General features: G+C 44.4%; 2 protein-coding genes across 4 annotated transcripts in view; one reads left to right on the forward strand and one right to left on the reverse strand.

Moving 5' to 3' along the window:
- TRAM2 (translocation associated membrane protein 2) overlaps positions 1-5,953 on the forward strand; it is an 81,663-nt gene extending 75,710 nt beyond the window's left edge. Inside the window, exon 11 of the mRNA XM_011981318.1 lies at positions 73-5,953. Within this exon, the coding sequence (XP_011836708.1) occupies positions 73-146 (74 nt within the window). The 3' untranslated portion in view covers positions 147-5,953. The remainder of the gene's footprint in view (positions 1-72) is intronic.
- The window catches only part of EFHC1 (EF-hand domain (C-terminal) containing 1), a 103,775-nt gene that overhangs the window by 19,715 nt on the left and 67,381 nt on the right, over positions 1-16,679 (reverse strand). For 2 of the 3 annotated variants that reach the window (XM_011981315.1, XM_011981317.1), the window contains 2 exons: positions 13,820-14,030; positions 11,521-11,896 (listed from right to left, as the gene is read on the reverse strand). In XM_011981315.1, coding sequence (XP_011836705.1) covers positions 11,825-11,896; positions 13,820-14,030 — 283 coding nt within the window. In that variant the 3' untranslated portion in view covers positions 11,521-11,824. Of the gene's footprint in view, positions 1-11,520; positions 11,897-13,819; positions 14,031-16,679 lie in introns of those variants that run through there. The other variant, XM_011981316.1, reaches the window with a different exon arrangement.

A 16,679-nucleotide genomic window follows, 5' to 3' on the forward strand; every position in this document is an offset into this window, starting at 1 on the left:
GCCCCACCCTCCCCTCTCCTGCCTTAGCTGCAGCAGAAATATCATGTATCCTTGTCTCTCTCCACTTCCCAGGTTACCATGAAAATGGAGTGGTGAAGGCAGAGAACGGAACCTCCCCACGGACTAAGAAACTCAAGTCTCCCTAAGGCCAAAGTGCTAAGAACAGGAATCCTCTTGGTGGGGGCCCAGCAGGGGGCGAGGAGCCCACGCCCCTCCCTGCCTCCTCCTCCCTGCCTGTGATGCTCCGTCTCAAACGGCCGAAACCTGTCTTTCAATGTGGGGTTTCGCTTTCTTTCTTCTTGGCTTTCTCTTATTCTTCCACAAACCATTCTCAATAAAGCCAAAAATCTTTCTCTTTCTCCCCCTCAGGCCACCTCCTGTCCTCACTCCTGTCCTGTGCTGGCTTTTCCAGAACCCCAGGCACCGGTGGCTGGCACCTTTCTGCTTGCTCTGTCTCTTCCCTCATGGCTGCTGCTTTTCCTTTTCACTTTCTAATTTCACCTTATCTTGCCATTTTTCTGTCTGATTTTTACAATGGGAGGGGAGCTAAGATTGCAGTCCTGTCTTTCGGTCCCCCAGGGCCTGCCAGTGAGAAGGCTGGGGCTGGTAGCAGGCCCTCGGTGGTCCTCATGTGGATGGGCAAGAAGAAGAGACAGCGGCCCTCTCGGATCATCATCTCCTTGGTGCTGATTAACTGATGAGATATATGATTCCAGTTCTGCAAGTACCATCTTGAGGCACAGCAGCCACTGCTCGTTGTAAATGCCAAGGCATTTGGATTTGGGACATGACAACTCAACCCAGAAGGATGGTGTGAACTCAGTTGGGTCCCGTGACTTGAGCACTTACCAGTGGCTGGCCGCGGATTGGAAGCCAGCCTGCTGTCACTCTGTGGGGGAGACACGTCTTCCCACTGCTTAGAGCAAGAGCAGAGCAAACTGCACAGCAGGCCCCTCCAGAAAGGTAATGGTGGCAGAACCCACAGAGGAGTCGACCTAGGCCTTTCTCCAGCAGTCCCGGTCGCCGTTGCTTTTTTAGACATTCACAAGCATTCAAAACCAAACCAAACCAAACAGCGGTTCATAAACCTGCCTGAGATACGCTGGTCCTCACCTCCAGAGCCAGCCAGCCCCATCAGGGGCCAAACTTACTACCTTGACTTCATCTCTAGCTGCAGAAACACTAAGCCTCCAGGGCTTCAGCCCCATGCCGGTCCCTTGGTGTCCAGGGAGGGTCACTTGGACCACTGTCCATCTGGCCGCCCTTGTTGAGTGTTCTTTGGAATTGTCGTTTGTTGAGCACAACGACAGCATTTTAGGCTGCATGAAACCAGGACTGACTGAGAATCACTCTCTGGGTAGATGATAGGCGCCTTTCTGGCCCCTTCCCTCACAGATTCTTTCCCCTCCCCTCCACCTGAAGACAAGGCCTCCAAGTCCTTATGGTGCCTTGTGGGGACTTTTACAATGGGGCATTCAGCTTTAAAAAGGTCCTAATTACGGCCGGGCGCAGTGGCTTACGCCTGTTATCCCAGCACTTTGGGAGACTGAGGTGGGCAGGTCATCTGTGGTCCGGAGCTGGAGACCAGCCTGGCCAACATGGTGAAACCCCATCTCTACTAAAAATACAAAAAAATTAGCCAGGCGTGGTGGCAGGTGCCTGTAATCCCAGCTACTCGGGAGGCTGAGGCAGGAGAATCGCTTAAACCCAGAAAGCGGAGGTTGCAGTGAGCAGAGATTTTACCATGGCACTACAGCCTGGGCAACAAGAGCAAAATTCTGTCTAAAACAACAACAATAAAAAAAGATCCTAATTAAGAACCTCCGAACTCTGTGCTGAGGCGAAGGGGAGTCGTTCTTGGTAGGTGCAGGAATTGTAGTGTCATTTGGTATACTGGTCATCTTCCTGACATCACAGCAGAAACCAAACCTGAATTTAGATCAAAAAGGGGGAAATGGGTCTTTTCATCAAGGCAACTCTCCTTCTCCAAGTCACTTACATCATAGATAAATTTTAACTTCCCAGTAACTGAGGGATTTGTTTCCTAACGCCATTGGAGGCCTTCATCCCTCTCCACAATAAGGTTGCAGAAATGGGAAGAGCTACCCATGGTTGCTTTTGATTACCCTTAGGAAGTGAGACAGTGTTTTTGAAAATACGCATTTCCCCCATTTCTCCCTCTCCTTCCCTGACACTTCTCTGGGCTGCACAGCAGAACTGTTGGTAAAAGGGCAGTTTTGGTATCAATACAGCAGACCTGATACGGGATCCCTTAGCCATTTCAGTCAAACAGCCCCGACAGAGGCTGTAATTGAGTTCAGGCCCCCCACCTTGCCTGGTAACTGCAAATGGCGTGTTCAGCCAGCAGCCTCCTACGCCCACCTTCCTCCCCCATTATAGAACACCCATCCTGGGTGCCCTCCAGGCTGTGTCACTGGCAGGGCTTCACATGCAGGAGGCCTCTCTCAGGTAAGCCCAGGTTAAACCGTTGAGTTATGCCTTCAACAGATACGTATGGCATGCTGGGATGTGCCAGGTGCCCGCGCTGTGCCAGATGCTGGAGAGGTAGTGTTGAGCAGAGCAGCTGAAGTCTTGCCATCAAGCAACCTTCATTCTCATGCCTGTAGCTTTCCGTTGCTCTGTCCCAGGACACTTGGCGTGCCAGAGACGCCACAACTTCATGTGCCTGTCTCTTGCAAGCTTTCTGTGCTGCCAGTACCTCATGCCTTGGATGTGGTCCCACCAGCCCAGTGGCCGGAGTCAACTTAGGCTCTGCTTCCCGGTGGACGGGGGTGTGCTAAGGGTTTATTTTATGTGAAACAAAAACCCTGAGACCGTGAGTGGGGCTGGCATCTTGCCAGCCTGGGCTTCAGGGATGTTTGGGGAGGAGGGTGGTTAGAGGGTAGTTGTAGGGTACTTTGTCACCCCCCACCCCGCCCGCCACCCTCTCTGGCACGTTTATTTCACAGCAGAGCCAAGTCTTTGGCAGGTCGACACAGACTCTGTTGCCAGAGCTGAAATAATTCCACTTCATCCTATGAGCTTGTTGGGCTAGCTTGTTCTAATTTTGGTCACTTTGGCTGTTTTCCTCAGTTTGATGCATTTTCTCCTGCCCCAAAGTGCCAAGCCATTTGTGAAGGCTCCGCCAGACACCTCCAAGCTTGAGAGTTCGGCACCATGCACCGAGGGCAGGAGGAAAGATGTGACCTACCTCAGCAACTGTGGCCTCTCGACAGCCCTAACTTCAATTTGTGGGGAAGCCGACAGACACAGTGGGAGGAGAGGGAGGTGGTGCTGGTGGACCAAGGATCCGTGCTACCGGCTCCCCTCCTTGGAGGTGCAGGGATGATGGGAGTTATTTTTACCATCCGGGCACTGATAGCTGCACTATTTATAAATTGCATGTGCTCCTTTTGAAGGTAGGGGATGGTTCTGGGCGAAGGGGCAGCAGGCTGAGCCAGGAGGGGAGCTACTGTCCTCCCTTTCGAGTCAGTTCTAATCCTGTGTGTGTCTGGGCCACCAGACGGAAATGGTTGCTGAGAAACTTGCCCATGTCCCAAGGCATAACTTCCCAACATGTAAGAAACCCCAGTAGACACCTTGCTGCCCTGGCCACATTCACAGATCCTTGTCTGGACCGGAAACCCTGGGACCCTAAGAACGCCCGAAGCTTGGGGCGGGTGTGTGCTTCTGGGGTCTCTCTTTGGACCTCCCTTGTCAGTACCCCTTGACCTTTTTCTCAGCAGCTAATAAGAGGTTGGGTGAAAGAATGCATCTCATCCCAGGATTCCACAACAAAATTTTTATCTTCCACAGATGCTTTAATCAGAAGTGGGTTGCCGACTCCCTTTGTGCCTAGAAAAGGCCTCGGCTTAGATTTCCTTTGTATGCTTTAGCCTTGCTAGTTGGTTTTTCCTAGGCCTGGTGTGAGAGAGAGGGAAGTCTGCACATAACTAATTCTCCCGCCTAAGGGCCGGTGGCACAAGTGCACAAACTTCAATTCTTGATGTTCTCAGCTCTCTCCTCTAACAGAGGGAGTGCTGAAAGCTTGTGAGTCAAGACAGTGGTGTGCTCTTCCTCCCTCGCTCTGCCTTCCGAGCTTATGGTTCCTTTCCTCAGGAGAGGACTTTAGGGATTATTGGAGGATTAGGTCATTGTCAGATGACTGGAAACCCTAAATGGGATCCCTCTCCAGCCCAAGGTTGTCCCAGTGAGGAAGACTTTACCAACTTCTCACTCTTTACCCCACTTCTCGCATGAGTGTTAGCTCCACCTCGCAAAGGCTGAAGACCAGTTCCCCCCCAGTGAGAGCTGCCTCATTCTTTTATGGAGTTCCCTGGACTGGCAGAGCTATAAAGAAGAGCATCGGGATTTGCAGTCTCCATGTAGCCTTTCGTGCTTGGCAACCCCTGTAGACTTTTTGTCCCAAGCAGATTGCGTGCGCGTGCGTGTGTGTGTGCGCGTGTGTGAGAGAGAGAATAAGTGCCTTACTTTGCTGTGTGGTTTTCACTTGTACTCCGTGGCCAGCCCCCAGCTGCCAGGGCTCGATGGCTGCTTGTCACAAGCAGCCAAAGACACCATACCTCAGTACAGTTACATATAAAAGGGACACGGATTGTGACAGTTTTGCCCCATTTGTTTCAAACCCCGCTGCCCAGCATTAGGGTCTGTGGCGTGTTCTGTTTTTGGTTTCTCCCTTGTGTCAGTTCTCTTCTGGCCCAGCTGGGTGGCTGTGGAAGGCAGTGAGGTGGTCCAACCACAAGCATACCTATTAAGGGAAGCCCAGAGTTTCCAGCCCCCTCCTCGAAAACTCCCGTCTGGCCCCACATAGCAAGCCCTGCTTCTCCATTATTTTCCCCACCGCCAGATTTTTTTAAAAAGGCACGCTTACCATAACCTCTTTTGGTCTGTTTTGCTTCCCATTCAGCCCAAAGTTTATATGATAAAGGAGTTCACTTTTACTTCCCAGTCTCAAGTGCTAACACATACATGTCTGACTGTTGCAGAACGGTTTGAGCTCCTAATTCAGTGTTACCTTGTGTTAGTCGCAGCAACCCTCTCCCCTGCCCCTTGCCTGTCCACGTTTTTCTCGCTCTTCCGGGTTGTGCAATAACTCTCCCAGCCGGTGGTCCTTTCCACAGCCTTTCTGTCCCTTAGAACATCTAACTGGGGGAGAAATGGGACCCATGGGAGGGGTAGTCATCATCCCTCACACAAGAAACAGCAGCCACTTTCCTTTTGTTGCTGTCATTCTCATCCTGGGTGGGTTTCTGTGGCACTCTTTTAGAACATGTAGCATCATCTTAGAGGTCTATTTTTACAAAATCTGTTGAAGAGGAAAAAACCATTCTCATGATGGGGCTTAAGTCATTGTCCAGGAGTAAGATTAGTGTGGTGCCCATAACATCACCATCACTCTGCCTAAAAGCATTCTAGAGCTTCTTGTTCACGTGAGAGGAAGGATATTTTGCCAAGCAGCAGCCGCAGGTGGATAGCCCTGTTCACCTGATAGGCTCTGGCTGTGATAGTAAATGTAATACCACCGTTTCCTTGGGTACAGATTTGAGTGTTCATGTGATGAGACTGTAAACCTCATTTTTCAGTTCCTCTGTTTAAAAAAACATCTGAAGGATGAACTAAGGCTGCTGGTGCCCTGAGCAACTGATAATGCAAATGTGGACAAATTGTCTGTTTTCTACTCTAGCCTGTTCATATGGACCAAATTTCAACAAGGAACTCAAGGAAAATTTGTACCTGCCGTATTTATGCTTTCATGTAAAAGGGTTGGGGGGAGGGGTGTCTTTTTACTTTTGGTGAACTGTTTTTCAAAATCATTTTTCCACTGTTTCTGTCTGGTTTTAAAACAAATTACAGTTTTGTATGGATTTTTTAAATGTACATTTTGAAACATCAAATATTTTCTGAAATAACAATAAAAGGCAGAAAATGATCAGAATTGTCTCATAATTTCCTTGATGTGCTTTTATACAGTGATGCTTTTAACATGGATGTTTATGTTTGCTTAAAGGAGTTTGCAATGAATTTTAGCCCTGGTGTCTATTATTTTTCACTTTATTAGTCATTTCTTACATATCTCGACCCGTATTTGTCCATTGTGGTGATATGAATTGGAGAATTAGAATTAAGGATGGAGAGTCAGTTATGTCAAGTGCTGGATAGTAAGCATCATTTTTATTTGAATCTTTAATAGTAAAGTTGGAAAGGGGCTTTCTTAACATGGCGTTTTGTGGGTAGGAAGCTCCAGAAATAAGCACATCATCCTTGATGCCTACTATACTATGACGTTGTTTACCTTGGAGGAAATGGGGTTTCGTTTGTGTAAAGGCCAACAAACATGTTGGTGCTGACTAGATGACATCCAAGTGTTAGTAATAATGGCGGGCAGTGGGGATCGCTGGTGTCACGTGGCTGCTGTTGCCTATAGCTGCCTGCTGTGTTTACCAGAACCATCTTTGGAGAGATTTCAAAAGATGAGTGCAGTTACAGGTGGCAGTTAGTCAAGGACACCCATGGGGTGTGAGAATTAAAGAGGAAATGTTTGCTTGAGGTGAAGGTGAGTGGTTCTGATGCATGGCAAGCTTCATTGCAGACTTGGGTCCTGCTCTGCCATAAGCAGCTAGGTGAACTAAGCAGTTAACCTTTCTGAGTCTTTTTGCTCATCTGTGTCAAAAGGGTTTCATGTTTTGCGAGGAATGGTGGTGAGAGACTTAGAGATACTGAATGCTAAGTTCATGGTACATATAAAGCACTCAAATTGGCTTTTTAAAATGAACTTATGTGCCAGCAGGATATTCAGGAGTCACTTACCCAAGTGACCCTTGATTCTCTGGAGACAACATTTAGAGAAGTCTTCTCTACCTATTTGTCCCAAATACCCTCAAAGCCTATAGATACGGATTTGATACACCTTAATTTGATGGTATTTTCAAGGCCCCCCTGGTGGTGCAGACAAGGTACAGGCCCAGGTTTCTGAGTAGTGGCTAACTCACAGCCCATCTTTACCCACAAGGCAGATTTTTATTAGTCCCAAAGCCGTAAGCACTATAAGCAGTCTTAGTCAAATTCTTCAGTTAGACCTGATAGCTTCAGCTACCAGAGCGAATCTTAATTCTCTCTCTGTCTCTCTCTCTCTCTCTGTGTGTGTGTGTGTGTGTGTGTGTGTGTGTGTGTGTATTAGAATCTTTCAACTCCCTGGTGGCCAATTTGAAGTGATGATCATTTCTGCTTCCTACAATATTGCTTGCTACAGGCTAATGCTCAGCTCTCTTCCATCACCTGAGCCTGACACTCCAGATGCGTGCCAGCTGTGACTGTAGCACAAGGTAATTAGTGACATCCAATGGCTGCACTGCCATTCAGGATTTTAGTAGAAAAAGTGATTTGCTGTAACATTTGTGGCTCCTACCCTTGCTGCTTTGTATAAACTAACAGGTGAGCAGCAAGTGTGTGGACACCACAGAAATGGCCTGCTGGCTTTGGTCTTTCATGAAATTGCTTTTATACCTTGTGATGGTGCTGTCAGAGATCAGCTTCTCAATCTTAAGTAAACTTAAAAGGAGATGCAAGGCAAGAAGTGGACAGCAAACTTAAGGAGTGGATGTGGATAGTGCCAGCTTTGTTGAAGACAGTTCCCTCTGAGACTATAGGCCTAGCTACTCAGAAGGCTGAGGCAGGAGGATTGCTTGAGCCCAAGAGTTTGAGGCTGCAGTGAGCTATGGTCACACCACTGCATTCCAGTCTGGCAACAGAGTAAGACCCTGTCTCTAAAAAACAAACACAACAAACAGAAAAACAAAACAACCAAAAGCAGGCTAGAGGATACTAAATGAGAACTTCCTAAATCTCCATTTTGGCTGAGACCCAGCGCTGAGGACAAAAATTGGCAAATATTTCCATATGTTGCAGATTTGCTGCTGATCCATGAATGATTTGCTGAGGGGGAGCCCAAAGCGACTCTACCACAGGAGGCAAGAGTGATGGAGAAAATACCAGAAAGTGCAAGCTGCTTGAAAGAGGCTGTTAGAGTACCTTGGGTCTGCAAGCTAAGTGAGGGGATACTTCAAAAGACTCAGGGTTTGACACGTGTCTGTCCCCTGGAGTTTGGAGAGCACAAGGTTTGGGGTACCTGGTTGTCCCCTGAAACAGTCGAAAGGAAAGGGATTGAGCTGCCTAATTACACAGCCAAGAGAGCCATCTGGGTGAGAACATGGCGAGAGTGCACAGCCTGGAAGGTGTGTCAGCCCTAAAGGGCCTCCTGGGAAGATCAGAAGGAGCTTTGGAGAGCATGCCATTAGAGCCGGGGTGGTCGGGTGCTGACTGGGTCCCCTCCACCTGAGAGTGGTGCACTGGGCAGTTTCCGGTTGGAAAGAGTTCTAAGTACTCACCAAAATGGGGCTCTGAGCAAAGGACATGGAATCAACCTAGATGCCAATCAGTGGTGGATTAGACTTTTTAAATGTGGTATATCTACACCATGGAATACTATGCAGCTATAAAAAACAATGAAATCATGTATTCTGCAGCAACATGGATGCAGCTGGAGGCCATTATCCTGAAGTGAATTGATGTAGGAATAGAAAACCAAATATTGCATGTTCTTTCTTCTAAGTGGGAGCTAAACATTGAATACACATAGACATAATAATGGGAACAATAGACACTGGGGACTACCAGAGTGGGGAGGGAAGGAGGGGGTATGTGTGGAAAAACTACTTACTGGGTACTATGCTCACTACCTAGGTGCAATATACCCATGTAACAAACATGCACATGTACCCCCTGAATTCCAAAAAGAGAAAAAAGGTGCTCTGGGAGAAAGAGTCAGCCTTTGGGCACATGTCACTCAGAGACTGGGCCCCACATTATGACATTACTAGCCACAGAAATAAGACTTTGCCCTTTTTCTCTGGTTTCTACCCCCTTAACCTTTCCCAGAGCCTACATGGGCTAGAAACAGCAGCACAGCTGAATAGGAACAAAGGGAGAGAAGACAGAAAGAAGGGAGGAAGAAGGAACCACTATCATCACCCCAGTATACACACTCTCTACCACAGGCTTCTAAGCCTAGGGAAGGACTGAGCTGGGCCAGGCAGGATAGAGCTTGGTAATTTTTAAACTGAAAAAACTTGTAAAATACAGATAGTCCCCAACTTTCAACAGTTCAACTTATTTTCCTACTTTACAATGGGCTTATCAGGGTTATTAAATGTGTTTTCGACCTGTGATATTTTTTACTTATGTGAGTTTATTGAGACATAACCCCATAAGTAGAGGAGCATCTGTAGTTGAAAGTGAGATACTGTTTTAAATAGTTATGAGCGACTGAAGGTAAAACAAAACAAAACATGGGTTATTCCCAAGATAATAACCTGGAACAGAAAAGGAGTCAACATAATATATTCACAGCCCTTTCAATAAGCTAGTTACGAGTGGCTGAGCTCATTAGGGAAGGAAACACCAAGGGAAGTTCCCTAGAAGTTCTGAGAGGGCAAAGCAGTCTGAATTCTATGTAACTCTATCCTCACTCATACCATGTTTTGGGTGGCTTGGGGGAATTTGAGATAGCATGTTTAAAGATGAACTTAGTGGCTGACTTCAACCAAAGAGCAGCCCTGATTCTAAAAAGCCAATCAGAGCTCACTAGAGGATAGTAACTGCAACTAGTCTTTCCTTCCTCTCTCAAGGCTGGGCTCTCTAAAAGCGGTATTTTTCTAATTTTTTTTTTTTTTGAGATGGAGTCTTGCTGTGTCACCCAGGCTGGATGGAGTGCAGGATGTGGTCTCGGCTCACTGCAACCTCTGCCTCCGGGGTTTAAGCGATTCTCCCATTTCAGCCTCCTGACTGGCTGGGACTACAGGCGCACGCCACCACACCTGGCCAATTTTTGTATTTTTAGTAGAGATGAGGTTTCACCATGTTGGCCAGGCTGGTCTCGACCTCCTGACCTCCAGTGACCCACCCGGCTCCACCTCCCAAAGTGCTGGGATTACAGGTGTGAGCAAGTGTTCCCAGCCAAATCTTTTTATTTTTATTTTTTTACTACAACCCACATCAAGAAATACATTTTACATGATGATCCAGTAAATCCACTCTCATTTGAAACAGAAGCCTCAGCCCAGCATGGTGAAACCTCGTCTCTACTAAAAATAAAATTTAAAAAATTAACTGGATATAGTGACGCATGCCTGTAGTCCCAGCTACTCGGGAGGCTGAATCACTTGAACCCAGGAGGCAGAGGTTGCAGTGAGTTGAGATCACGCCACTGCATTCCAGCCTGGGTGACAGAGTGAGCCTCCGTCTTGCTCAAAACAAAAGAAAAAAAGAAAAAATACCCTGCTAGGTATACCAGATATTTTCTATTATATTCCTTCTTCTTTTTTTTTTTTTTTTTTAAATGCAGGTCTAATGGGCCTAGAACCAGTTTGAAAAATGGGTGTATATTTCCCTCAGTATCAGGGTGGGCAGATGGGTAGTGGTGGGGCCATTGACTAGCAGCAACAGCGATACTGCATACTGATTCCAACATCCCAGATGATTCTTCTAGAGAATTCTAACATTCCTCCTGCTCTTGATCATTCTACATCTGAATTAGGGTTATCCAGAGAAAGAGAACCAATAGGATGTATGTATACACATATATGTGTACATATATATATACACATATACATATATACATATAAACATGTACATGTGTGTATGTGTATAGATAATATGTATATATTATATGCACATATATATTATATATAATATATATATATATTATATATACATATATATATATAGAGAGAGAGAGAAAGAGTCATAAGGAATTGCTCACACAATTATGAAGGCTTACAAGTCCCAAGATCTGAAGGGTAAATTGGCAAGCTGGAGACCCAGGAGAGCTAAAGGTATAATTCCAGTCTGAATCCAAAGGCCTAAGACTTGGGAGAGCTGATGGTTTAGGTCCAGTCTGAAGGCCAGCAGGCTCCAGACCAACAGCTGATGTTTGCATTTGTGTCTGAAGGCAGGAAAAGGCTGATGTCCCAATTTGAAGCCAGTCAGGCAAGAGGAATTCTCTTACCTGGGGGAAGGTCAGCCTTTTTATTCCACTCATGTCTTCAAATGATTGGAGGAGGTTCATCCACATTAGGGAGGACTATCTGTTTTACTTAGTCTTCTGATTCAAATGTTTATCTCATCCAAAAATACCTTCACAGAAACCCCCAGAATAATGAAATATCTGAGGCTGGGCACAGTGGCTCATGCCTATAATTCCAGCACTTTTGGAGGCTGAGGTGGTAGAATTTCTGGAGCTCATGAGTTTGAGACAAGCTTAGGCAACATAATGAGACCTTGTCTCTACAAAATAATTTTTAAAATTAGCTGGGCATGGCGGCTTGAGACTGTTGTCCCAGCTACTGGGGAGGTTAAGCGGGAGGATCACTTGAGCCCAGGAGTCTGAGGCTTCCCAGAACTAGGATAGTGCCACCACAGTCCAGCCTGGATGACAGAGTGAGATCCCATATCTAAAAAAATTTAAAATATTTTTTAAAAAAGAAAGAAAGGAAATATTTGGGCCCCCTGTGGCCAAGTCAATTTGACACACAAAATTAGACATTGCTATATCCCATTGCCCTAAATAAGGCACCAATCTTAGATCCTATTAGATCCAATTTAGTTTCGACTTCAGTAGTAGTGAAATAAGAACCAAAACAGAAATAAAACTTCAGGAACTCTGTAAATGCCTCTATGAAGAGTGTAAGGTATATTTCAAAGCATAATTCCAATATCAGAAATTGTCTTGCATTTTCTCATCAGCAGGTCAGTCTGAGAAAGCACGAACAAAGTTATAGTAGTTAATCTTGCCTTCTCCATGAGAGCACAACCTGATTAACTGCAGAGAGAGCAAAGAGAATAGGTGAGACAGATCCACAGGGCTTCAGTCAGCTCAACTGCAGAGTGCGCTTATACATAATGATCCCCAGCCTTTGTAAATCAGTTCAGAATTTTTATATCTTCAAGTTGATTCTGAAATGATCCTGTGAACCTGGCAGGTAGGACAGATATCATCCCCATCTCACACTTAATGAAACCAAAGATGGATGGAGTAAATGACCTTCCCTGTTGAAGGTCGAAAGACTGAGGGTCATGATCAACTCAGTGTATCACTGGAGGCTATATGAGTAAACAGCAAACTCTTTCTCATGAAAGCAGGATGCTGGCAAACTGACAAACTGCATCTGCTGCCCAGAAGGAATGCTGAGGGCAGTCATGACCCAGGCACAAGTGTTTCTTGTGATTAGGCACATCTGAAGCCTGTTAGCAATAATGTGAACCTGTGATCAATTAAGCAACTGACCAATCGTTACCTCCTCCTCCCTGTTCTTTCTACCCAATAAAGATGAAGGGGTGTAGAGGCTCGGGCAGCTGCCTTTGCTCACTAGAAGCAGGGAGCTCTCTTCTTTCCTTTCCTTTAAAATAGTTACTTTTCTTTTAAGTTTTCATTTCTGCTTTCATCCTCCTTCATTAACTCTCGTAATGACGGTCTCAAGTAGTAACAGTAGTAATTGTTGTAGTGACGGTCTCAAGTAGTAACCGTGGCAGTCTGCCACACTTCCCAAGATTTCAGAACTAACATCCATATTTATAAAAGCACTTTTAGTTGTTTTTATATTCAAATAAAAGACTGTCCACTCAGCTCATGAGGAGTAAGACTTTTTAAATAGCAGGCTCTTGCTACCGCAGCCTAACGGAAGGGTCTGGTTATGCCACTGCTCAACCTGTGTCCCTTGAAACTCAACTGTGACTGGTAATGGACTGATTTTCTGTGGTTATTTTTATAAGACGTATGCAAATCTGTCCCACCCCCACTTCCCTGCTGCACTTGTCAATGACTGCCATTTCTCTCTCCCATGTCAGTTCCCACATCAGACAGTATGAAGAATTTGAAAATCAAAAGTTGGGCATGCTCTCAACCTAAAATTTGAGGAGCTAAATGTGTGTTTGGTCCACATAAACAAATACTCTTCTATCTGCCCTCCTACTCACTCCCTGCTAATGTTTCTATGACAAATCCTTGTCTCCAACCTAGTCACTAGCCCTAAACCAAACCCTTTCCTAAATGACTCTTAAATTATGAACACCTGTTTTGGCTAAACGATCTTTAAAAGGGCCTACAGAACCTCAATATTCTTACTCAGTAAGAATGTCTCAATGATAATAAGCCACAGTCCTTGGTATTTCTCAGGGGGACTTTGTTCTGACTTCCAAGGGAACCCTGGCTAAAGGGTTTATAATGAAGAAAAGGCATGAAAGTCCCCCTTCAACTGAACTTCCATGCCCTTTCTGCATCTGCTGCTGGTCATGCTACCATTACTGACAGATGCCACAGCCCTCCCACAGTGGTCACGCCCTCTTCCATGCTAACCCTACTGATGGGCCAGTGTAGGTATCAGCTGTGAAGGATATCAAAGGTTGCCAAGCAGTCTGCTCAATCAACATCTTTGAGTCTCCCCTTGGTAGCTGCCCCTCCTGGATCATCTCTGTTGCTCTTATTCAGTCCTGACATGTTGGTCTACTAACCACTCTGTGTTGTCCAGCCCCAGGCCCACTTAAAGAGATGCCCTGCAACAGCAATTAGAAAAGAATGCCAATGCTAGAATGAACGGGCAATACCTAATCAGGACAGAATAGTAGATCTGATCTGAACATCCTAAATCTGTGTCAGCTGTAGTGAAATACATATACAATTGCCTTTAGGAAAGAATGATCAGTGCTTAGCCTCTGCAATCAACTCAGAAGAGTAATTCATACTGACCTCCTTAACCAAGGAGTCATCCACTGGGACGTTAAGTGATTCACAGATTTTAAAGAACATGTCTCTGTCCACATATCCTGAAGCTTCCTTGTCGTAAATTTGAAATGCCTCACGAATGTTGTCTTTGCATGAGTGATCTTTCAGTTGCTTCTGAATTGTGTCTATTAATGCTTCCAATTCCTGCACACCTGGATCCTTTTCAGTTTGCTTGCTGTAGAGAAAGGAAGGAAATGACTGCACGTGGTATTTATTCTTGACCAATCTCATCTCAGTGACCAAAGTTCTTACTTGATGAAATCAGGGAAGCTTCTAATCCCAGCTTTGAGACTGAGCTGACCAATGACTGAACACTTGCCCACAGGCCGATAGCTGACCTCCACATCAGGAAGGCGTGATTAGGGGCAGTTTTTGAATTTCCTCCCTTCTTGCTCAGCCTCCTTTCCTGCCATCTGTTAATCACTGCACTACAAGGAGGCAAATCTAATACCACCACCATGCCAAATTTGGTATCTGTGGAAGTCACATCATTGTCTCTTACTGATGTTGCAGATTAATGTTTCCTCATCTACAGCTAAATGCCTGAGTGATATATATAAAGAGAGATGATAGATAGATAGATAGATAGATAGATAGATAGATAGATAGATAGATAGATAGATACAGATATTGATATTGATCTGCAGCCAAGAATCAACCTTTTATACTTTTAATATTATTCCCTGTCCAATTCACACTGAATTTTGTGAAAGGTTATCTATGGAAGCTAAGAGATTGCTCTGTGAGGTAGAGTGAGAAGTTTGGGCTTAGCATTTACTGAAATTAAGAGAGAATAGTAGCACAGGGTATTGGGAAGAGAGAGGTCTAACCCTTCAATAATAAGTAGAGGCTCAATTTTTATTTCCTCTGAAAATGAAGGTACAGTTATAAAATTAAAAAGTTTAGAGCTGAAAGATTCCCTCATATTCCATCTTCATAAATCCTTTTAGAACAAAATGGGCCAAATAAACTCAGTAAGCATTCTTCCCTCTTTCAGTGATGAGAAAACACATCTGAAGACCTGAGTGACTGATCCCACATCTCATGTCAGCGGCAAGACTAGCACTCACATCCTACTCCAGTTCCAATATATTCTCTCAATTGTGCCCAGTCACCTCTCACTGAATTCCTCTCCTTCCATAACTTGAAAACTGTCAATCTACCATTGCTTTTCTGTATTTATTTTTCTTGTGTATAATATTTTTAAAGTTCACTGTTGCAAATAACCTCTTTTTAACTTATTTCCCCCTTTTACCTGTTGGCAAGTCTTGCTGGGGAAGGTATAAAGTGGAATAACCTTTCAGGAAAAATTTGGAAACATGAAGCAACAGTCCAGCAAATAATCTCAAATAATTTATCCTAAGGAAATAATCATGGGTTGTATGCAAAGATACATCTATAAGATTGTTTTGAGATAGCCCAAATGTCCAAAAATAGGGAATTAAATAATTTACACTACAATAAAGGAACGGAGTAATACTGTAGCCACTGAAAATGCTGCAGAAAGAGTATAAAGGTATTTTTAGTGAGAAAATCAAGACATAAATGTATGTATAGAGTGTTACCTTGTGTTATAAAAGTTGTGGGGGAATAAGAGTATGTACTTAAAGTTGTTTATATTATTTAAAGAAACTCTGAAAAGACATTCAAAAAAATCAATGAAAGAGGTAATTACCTACGAGGAGTGGAGGATAAGAAGTAGGTACATGAAAGATGGGGTAGGAGCAAAGCTTCTCCTTGGTCCCTTCATATATATGTCTTAAAATATTTCATTTCACAAGGGTTCATGATAGACTATCAAGTGAAAAAAGCAAAATAGTATTACAGAATTTTCCACTTTATATATGTCTTTAAAAACAAAATATTAGAAGTAGTTATCTCTGAGTTATAAGATTTTCAAAAATTTTTGCTTATTTCCATTTCTATTACCTATATTTTTATTCCCTAAATTTTCAAATGCTGGTCATGTGTTACTTTTGTAGTAAGCCAAGAACAATAAAAATTGTTGTAATAATCCCCAATATCTAAATGCTCTCTAGCATTATTCATTATAGAAGCAGAATATGTTTATCTGATTAATGTAATTCAAATCATATATACTAAATTATGAATGACCACCAGGGAGCTATTTTAGTGGCAGGAAGCAGTCAAACCTCAATCTTCCATGTGTTTCCAAGAACTAGAGCCATGAAACATATAAAGTTAAAATGTGATCATCCAATCATTTGGGGAAACAGACAATAACTCTCCCTTTCCCGAAGAAGCCAGATTCCCATTCTCCTTTATACAGTAGGAAAAATGCCCATGGCATCTGCTGCCTTTGAGTAAGATGGAGTAAATTCACAGATAGATAGCAACAGGTGGTACTGTTTAAGGAAGAGCTAGTTAAAGTTACAGCCCTTACTTTATTGCCAAAGCCCAAGTCAGGGCACATTCTGGAAAAGAGCTGCAAGTTACAGGGCAAGCTTTGCTCACATGGGTCAACAAGAAAACACAGGGGCCAGCTGGTTATGCCCAACAGGGACTGCCAACTGAGAGGTGGCTGGAGGTCCTAACATGCTGGGTGAAGACTCTGTGCCAAGTCCTCCAATGACCTTCCTTAACTTCCATAAAAGTGAACGTGTTTTATAGAGTGGCTAATCTTCCAGAGGTAAGAGGGATGTCACAGTTTTCTGTGTGCTCTTCGAATACTTTGCTATGAGCATCCTGGCAAAGTTCTCCACTTAGAAAATGAGACAGATAAGCAAAAAGAAGGAATAAGGAAGAGTTAGAAAGATGAAAATGACAATGGCTTCATTTTTAGTTGTACAAAGTGGGAGATGCT

The sequence above is a fragment of the Mandrillus leucophaeus genome, unplaced genomic scaffold (assembly GCF_000951045.1).
Source record: "Mandrillus leucophaeus isolate KB7577 unplaced genomic scaffold, Mleu.le_1.0 Scaffold223, whole genome shotgun sequence".
NCBI classification, from domain to species: domain Eukaryota; kingdom Metazoa; phylum Chordata; class Mammalia; order Primates; family Cercopithecidae; genus Mandrillus; species Mandrillus leucophaeus.